The 8,360-nt window shown below is 39.2% G+C and overlaps 1 protein-coding gene across 4 annotated transcripts; it reads right to left on the bottom strand.

Moving 5' to 3' along the window:
• Window positions 1–866: 866 nt before the first annotated feature.
• LOC126605722 (pentatricopeptide repeat-containing protein At1g19720-like) lies at window positions 867–5,186 on the bottom strand. Of its 4 annotated transcripts, none has more exons than XM_050273155.1 (3): window positions 2,174–5,186; window positions 1,815–2,049; window positions 867–1,446 (listed from the first exon to the last, which is right to left on the bottom strand). In XM_050273155.1, the coding sequence occupies exon 1, from the start codon at window positions 4,914–4,916 to the stop codon at window positions 2,700–2,702; it is 2,217 nt and encodes a 738-aa protein (XP_050129112.1). In that variant the 5' UTR covers window positions 4,917–5,186; the 3' UTR covers window positions 867–1,446; window positions 1,815–2,049; window positions 2,174–2,699. The 4 variants fall into 4 exon arrangements, with proteins under 4 accessions (XP_050129112.1, XP_050129115.1, XP_050129114.1 ...); XM_050273158.1 differs by having other exon boundaries at window positions 1,815–1,972; window positions 2,098–5,186; XM_050273157.1 differs by having other exon boundaries at window positions 1,815–1,891; window positions 1,973–5,186.
• Window positions 5,187–8,360: the final 3,174 nt, after the last annotated feature.

The raw sequence follows: 8,360 nt of genomic DNA on the forward strand, positions 1-8,360 counted from the left end.
AAACCTCAATCCATCTAGGATTTACCCACTTAATCCCTTTCCTATTAATACTAAACAAATCACAAACTTTAGGGTAAATTACTCTTTAGGGTCTAGGGTTTAGGATTTAGGGGTTTAGGGTTTAAGGGTTTAGGCCTTAGGATTTAGGGTTGGATTCAAAATTCTGATTTCGATTTGAGTTGGGGGAACATCCAAATTGAATTCGACTTCAGAACAAGTGTTAATGTTTTGTTTGTGGAATCTGGAAAACACTTAAGAATGAAACTACAGAGGAAGAAAAAGGGTCTCACGTCGGATGCAATGATGTTAGATCCATGATTTTCATCTAGTTTTTAAAGTACTTTCTAGTTTTGCCATAAAATGATGTTTTCGAATAATTTTATTAGAACTACATGTTATTAGTATTTCTCTTTATTTGTAAGTAAGAAGTCTCACACCCTGCTTACAAAAATTACGAGTTTGAAACATAGTTATTACGGTTGGCTCATTATGTTTTTAGCTCAAATCTCCCACTTAAAAGGAATAGGGTTAAATAAAAAATAAAATAAAATATGTTTTGAATATGAAATGGAGTTTTGAGGTTCTTAATTGTGGAGTCATAGGTTTTTTAACCCAATGACCATCATTCATGAGATTTGAATTCATAATCTCCATCAACAAAATAGAGTCTAAGGGTCGCGATCATTGATATTATATGAAGGCCTTGTTTGGTACATAGGATTTGAGGAAGAAATGAAAAAAGTTATCCCAACTTGGAGATAGAACGTGAATTAATCATGAAGAAAACTTATTCATTTCAGTCTCCCAAAAAGATGAAATTAAAAGGAAGAAGCTTTCTTCATGTCTTAACTATATTCTCCAGAAAATAAAAATAAAAATTATTCTCCTCTACTTTCGATACAACTTGAATTTAGAGAATTATCCAGTTCAAAACTACTGCACTCCAAACAAACAACCATTGCATGGCACGCCATGGACCAGGCTTAAAACATGGAGATACCAACTATTGGCATAAAACTTCTCTTGGGGATATTCTTTGATTCCATTCACTTTTTAATTATCAAATAATGATATGAATGAAAATATATACATACATGTCCAAACACCCTATATCTCTATGCCTCAACAAGTGGTTTTGAGACTTCAAATTTGATAATGGGTAGCATGAAAGTCTGGTTATGCAGATTTCTGGCTTTGCATTCAAATCTGAGCAACGAAGCCCGTGTGCCTTGCACGTTGTCAAACAAGGGCAGCCAGACAACAATGGAGAGTGCTAAAAAAGTGTTGAAGGCTAGCATTGAAAGACAGGTCGGAAGGTACTTTGATTCCAAGCAAAGGAGCCCTGGCGGACCTATCCACGACTTTACTAGTTCTTGGCCATAATCTTCGGAGCTTCTGATCAGCTGAATGTGTACCAATGCCAGGGGGCATAAATATACTTGAACCCTGCAAATAGTACTTGGCTGTAAGACATAATGTATATAGGCCCAGGAAGCACAACCTGAACAGGGATGCAACTTATGCTCGGTGAGTAATATAATTCTTGTGATTTGTGTTGTGTTCATGTGCACCCTGATTAGTTAGTGAAGTTTCAATGTGATCTGAGAGGTAAAAATGTTTAGTTAGTTCACTAAGACCATGGCTTCATAAACACTGATCCAAGCATCAGTCGGTAAAAGGATAAGGTAACTATTTGAATTAAATTATAGAATACAATTAATATTAACAATGTAATCGGCTTAGTTTATTTAATATGCAAAAAGACACCCAAAATAAAAGTAGATGAATGAATAAATATTAAAGACGAAAACTACCTTCTCTGTGTTCTTGCTTCTTATGGGACATGAACACTCAGGAGAATGTCACGGTGAGTGCTTCCTCCAGTGAAAATCTGCACTTATAAATATCTTCTTAAGAGCAAACTTGGAAGGTCACATATCCGCAACAATGTAGGAATACCAATAGCCAAAACCTCTTTAACAAGGAAGATAACTCTGTTGCCCTTGCAGCCTCCAGCCGGTAAGCTTAAAGCATGACCAGTGCAGGAACCTTCTGAACTTGCCTTTTCTGCATGCTAGGAATACAAATAGCCAAAACCTCTTTAACAAGGAAGATAACTCTGTTGCCTTGCAGCCTCCAGCCGGTAAGCTTAGAGCATGACCGGTGCAGGAACCTTCTAAACTTGCCTTTTCTGCATGCTTGTGATAATTGTGCACAAGAACTCTGCCTTGATCAAACAACATTGAAGCTCAATTTGGAAAGACACCAAATTTTGATGCTTCCCCAAATGCTTTTCGTATGCTCTTTTGACTCCAGCACAGATATCACCATTGTCAGGAAGTAACTTCCAAAACTTATAACTCGGGCATCTCACCTTCTTATGGTGATAGAAGCATAAACATCTCCCCTCTCATCAATCTTATATAACTTTGGCTGATCTCTGGCAGTCGACAGATATCAAATTCTTAAGACATATAAATTGGAGGATTAGCATCTGAAAACTTTTCCATCTGCTAATTTTTGTTTTCCAAAACATGATTATGGGGAAATCAAAACTGGCACTACCGAAATAATTAACCACCTATATGCCTGAAAGAGAAGCTCAAAGAGCACGAAGTTGGTTCTTCAATCATTAGTGACATTTTCATCCTTCTTCCACTAAGCTATCATGATCACAAGCTCAAAGCCTACAGTAAAGGTTATAACTCAGGCTCAACCCCCGCTAACTGCATCTCCCCAAACCAGGCAATGGCCTTCTTGGCCGTTCCGTTAGTTGAATTAGCAGAAAGCATGGAGTTCAATACAGAAGCATCCCCTTTAACTTCAAAGTCGAAGACTGATTTGGCATCCTTGATACTACCACAGTTAGCATACATGCCTATCAAAGCACTTGCAAGGCTATAATTAGACTGATCAAGATGACTCTTTATGATATAGCCGTGTAGTTCTCTTCCAAATCTCAGACCTTCCGTATCACCACAAGTAAGGAGAAGTATCATAAGCGTAATAGAGCTTGGTCCAAGACCTTCTTCCAGCATTTCACCGAAAAGTTCAAGAGCTCGGTCCAGCTGCTTGTTGTTGACATGGCCTGCAATCAAAGCATTCCAACAGATTGTGTTTTTACCCTCAATTCTCCTAAATACTTTAGTCGCTGAAACAATATCAAGACATTTTGAATACATGTCGATCAATGCGCTTGAAACATAGATATTATGCTCAAGGCCAGTCTTCAACGAGTATCCATGGATTTCCTTCCCTTGGCATAGTAGATTGAGATCAGCACAAGCTGCAAGAGCACCAGCAATAGTAATGGAGTTCGGTTCAATTGACTCATGGAGCACATCATTTCCAAAGCAACCACTCGATGAGGATCGCATGGTCTGGAACAGTTGTAAAGCTTCAAAACTAAGCCCAAATTGTTGAAAACCAGAAATTAAAATGTTGAAAGAAATAATATTTGGCTTCAAATCCTTCCGGACCATCTCATAAAGCAACTCATATGCCTCATTTATTTGCCCGCTTCTTGCATGGCCGGTCAATATTGTGTTATAAGATACCACATCAGGTTTTAAGCCATGATGATGCATCGCTCTAAGAAGCTCTAACCCCTTATTTGCTTCTCCTTCATTTACATAAGCTGCAATCATCTCATTCCACATAGAAATGCTTTTGCTCTCAGCCTTGGAAAAAATTCTCTCTGCATAATCTTTCATCCCGGTTTTTGAATACATATCAATTAACGAACCCTCCACATGAATGTTCCCACAAAGCTGACGCTTTAGAGCAAATCCATGAACAGCCTTGCCTAAGCTTAAATCTTTTAAGCCTGAACAAGCTGGTAAAATGCTTGCAATTGTAACAGAATTTGGATCCTCGGGGAAACATATCATATTATAGAACACTTCCAAAGCATCCTCGAAAAAGTTATTCTGAACAAAACCGGAAATTATCCCATTCCAAGTACCAACCCTCGGCCTCAACCCTTCTTCCTGCATCGCTTCCAAATACTGAAGAGCTAAATCAGTCTCTCCATTCCGTGCAAACCCCGATACAAGCGCATTCCAAGAGATCAGGTCAGGCTTGACACCATTCAGCTGCATGGACTTAAAAACCTCTATTGCCTCTTCAAAAATGCCTTCATTCATGAAAGCGGAAACAAGGGCAGTCCACGAAACCACATCTCTTTCCCTCATTGCATCAAACACACTCATTGCAGATCTTAAGTCCCCGCAATTGGCATAAAAATCAATAAGCGCATTCCCCACGTAAACATCGGAATCCAAAGACTTCCTTATCACAAACCCATGAATCATCTTACCAATCCTCAACATCCTCACCAGAGCACACGCTTTCAGAACCGTAGGCACAACATATTTATCAGGCATCACGCCCTCATCAACCATCAACTTAAACACCAAAAACAAATCTTCCCACCGCTCCGACCGACAATACGCGCTTATCAACGCCGCATAAGTGGGTACAGTTCTGTTGGGAATATCATTGAACATTTTACGTGCATAGTCTAAAAACTCATTATTCTTAGAGTAAAGCATAGCGAGCTTGTTTCTTACCCAACCATTATCCTCAAACGCTTCCAACTTCAGAACTTGGGCATGAATTTGTCTACAGTCGGACAAAGGGTTTCTCTTTAGCAAAGAAAGGCAGCGACCAATCTCAGAACTGGGTTGAGCAGCTTCTGGGTTGTGGCTGACTTTGGCGGTCATTTTGGCGGGAAGGGGGAGATGGGCTTTCGGGTTTGGTGGGCTTGAGAGTGTGGCGGTGGCGGAAACGACGGTAGTGGCGGTGGAAGCTTGAAATTTGAACTTGGGTTTGTGGGAACTGCTGGGTTTTTGTGAGAGGGAAGCTTCCGCGAGTAGGGGATTGCTGGGAAGCAAAGAAGTCTGAAGGATTCCCATTTCCAGAACGAAAGAAATCGATGATGAGATGACAAATCCGCCCAGTAGAAAGCAAAGGAAATGGATGAGGAGGAGGAGGAGGAGCACTCAGCAGTAGAGTTCTGCGGCGCGCGAAGATACAGAAAGAAGAGGCCGAGTAATGTAATGGGCTTGTCTTTTTCTGTTTTTGAAGTTTAAGATGGAGGGTTGGGTTTTTGCCTCTCCAACGAAACCCCGTCGTTTCAGGGTTATCTTCACTTTGGGGTTTTTTTTTTTATTTTTTATCAAATTTGTTAGATTACGTGTTATATCAGAGAGTCGATGAGATTTAAACTCACTTCGTGGTGCAAGGGCAACACTCCTCCCCACCAATGTAGTAGAACGCCACGAAACAAATAATTTTTCCAATCTCTACTGAATATACTTGGACACAAAAGCCCTGAAGCAAAAAAATATTGCAGTTTGACATTAAAAATTGGAGAACAATTCATATGGGCATTTTCGACAAACAGTAATTATTTTAAATGGGTTGAATGTAATTTGGTTGTCTAGGTTATTTCTTTTGGTATTTTCATTTTGACAATCGGATGTGTTAGTGAGTTAAATTATTAGTTATTAGAAGGAGGGGATTAGTAGAAATCGAACTTGCACCACAATGCATAGATATAATTGCTTTCATTAAAAGAGCAAACGGTGAAAACACCAAGTTATAAAACAAAGACAACCACATCAATAGAAACAGAAACATCCACAGAAGCACAAAGCTACAGACTTGGGGGGCTAGTTTGGTATTGTTGTGCTTTGAAAAAAAAACTGCTTATGTTGTGCTGTAAGAGTAAGAGCAGTGAAATAAAGCAGCAGAGTGTTTGGTAAACTTTTATGTAAAATAACTATGACTATGGGAAATGACCAAAAAAGATATAATACTAGATGTGCCATTAATTTAATTTTCTTAACCAATAAAGATGAATTACTAAATATACTTTATTTTTAAAAGAAAAATATTTATAAACTTTATGATCGAGTGATGGTTAGGAAATGTTAGAGTTGGAAACACCGGAATCAAACCCTTTTTCGCCTCCGTCCCATTGCGATAAGGCGGCGGATATTCGGCGTCGGAGCCTTGAATTGGTACCCGAATCGATACCCATATGAGGAAACCAACAGATCAACTGGATGATCGAGTTTTCTCAAAGGTCGAGCATTGGATTTCGCTGATGAAGAGTCGTAAACGGGGGTGGATTTTGGTGAGTTAGATAAGAAGAGGAAGGCGAATGCGAAAAGAGTAGGTGGTGAGGAGGAGAGAGATGAAGATGACAGTGGTGCTGGGTTTATGAGAAGGAGAAGACGATGAGATCAGAGAGGCGGATGAGTCGGTGTTCAAAGAAAGCAGCACCGCCGATTGGTCAGGCGAGTCTTCGTCGTGGGTGGGGATTAGAGTGGCTTTCATGGGCGGCAAATCCGAACCCATATAAAGAAACCAGGTGATTGATTCTGGTTTTTTCTTCGATGGGTCAAATAACTGAAGAATTTAGGATGTAGGTATTGATGGTGAAGCGTTTAGAGAGAGAAAGTGGGGGGTTGGAGTGAGAAACAAGGATTAAAGGTTGAGTCTTTGGGTGAAGTTGTAGATGCTGGTTTGGTGGAGGTTAGCTTTCACAGCTTTTGGAGAAGACGACTTGTTAATGGATTCTGGAGGAGATTGGGTCAAGAGGGAAGTCGGGGTTCAAAAATGGGTTGGAATAAAATAGTATAGGAGTTTTATGTGGCAGGACGTGGAGGCTTGAGCTGGGATTGAAGTTTCGAGTCTAGTTCTGCAAGGGTTTTGCGAGAGGGCGTGCGAGAGTGAAAGTGTGAGGAAGGCAGGAGAAAGGAGGGCAATGTTGGCAAATTGAAAAATTCATTCATGAATTCACTGTTCACCTGTGTTTTTCAAATAAGCTGGTTTCTTGAAGCTGCTTTTTGCAGCTTCAGGTTTTTAGCTTTTTTTCATCATAAACTTTGAAATGAAGCTGGTTTGGAGTGTTTATCAAACACCAAAAACTCTCCAAACTTTTTTTATATCCATTTTTTTTTAAATCATCTCAATACCAAACCAGGGCTTAGTCTTGACATTCTTTCAAATAACAAGTCGAGGATGATATCTAGTGATTCCTTAAACCAACGATTTGGTTGAAGTCTTCCATAGAGCTTGGCATACTAGACGATGGGCGATTATGTTAGCTTGCTAGTGTGCGTGGGTGATTATAGTTCCACAACCTTGGATAACAAAACTTTCTCATCCTCTACGATGTGACCGATAGTGGATAGGTACATAGAGTGCTCTTGTATTGCTGATGTGATCTGGAGTGATTCGCTCTCGATGAAAACATTTTGGAGACCCCTTTCAGCATCCAAGGCAATGCCACTTCTAGCTGCCAACGCTTCGATTTGAAGAGGGGAGAATACGTTCACAAATTTGTACAGTAGTCGCGATAAATTTTCCAAATGTACATAGGATAATGATTCCAACGCTGCCTCCAACCTTACTTTCTACCCGTCACGCTCCATCTACATTAATTTTAATCTTTCCCAGAAGGCGACTTTGATCACCTAATCTTAGTTTTGCCAAATGCTGACAGTCTGAATTTGGGTGATGTTGAGGCCTGGAAACTTGAGGTGTTGGAAATCTATAAATAAACAAGGGATTCGTTATAGGTAAGGTATTAAATATCGGTAATATCGGAAATATCGGTAGTCCGAAAACATGGAAATATTGGGATAATATCGATATCGATAAAAATTACATGGAAACCACGGAAATTGTAAGAAAAACTTGGAAATTTTTATTGAAACTTTGCAGGATGTTTATTTAGTCAATTATCTATTAGTTTATCACAAAAAATTGGAAGGAAATGCATTGCATGATGGATTTAACATTATCAAGTTGATTATATAGCGAGCTGATAAACATTGTGAGTGTAGAAAATATGTAGTAATTAATGAAAGAAGTCTAAACACACCATAATCATTTATATATAATGAATTAGTACAATATTTTACACTTTATACATTGCATGGTAAGATACATGAGTGACTTAGTACCACATAGAGTTCCTATGAGGTTCAAATTTTTCACTATCTTCATCATCTCTATGTGTAGAGTAAGTGTATTGTGAAGAGTAGTTATCAAATGATAAATCCCCAAAATAGTTTTGCATGTAATTGTTAACATGCCACCCATATGGATTCGAGATTGGTTGACGTTGTCTATAAGCAAAATTATTTGAAGATTGAGTCTCAGATTGTTTCCATGAGTCGCTCGATTCCATCCCAACAGGAATGGGATATGAAGGGTAGGGAAATGGTTGGTTATGAGTATTACCATAGTTACTACTTCTCACTCCAACAGAGTCCGAAGTTCTAGATAACGAGTTATCTTCTTGACTTGACAAAATCCCCTTGCCTATTTCTCTACGAGTATAG

The sequence above is a fragment of the Malus sylvestris genome, chromosome 15 (assembly GCF_916048215.2).
Source record: "Malus sylvestris chromosome 15, drMalSylv7.2, whole genome shotgun sequence".
Lineage (NCBI taxonomy): Eukaryota > Viridiplantae > Streptophyta > Magnoliopsida > Rosales > Rosaceae > Malus > Malus sylvestris.

Excerpts from the sequence above, each read along its gene's own strand:
- LOC126605722 (XM_050273155.1), bottom strand. The coding sequence starts at position 4,916 with ATGGGAATCCTTCAGACTTCTTTGCTTCCCAGCAATCCCCTACTCGCG.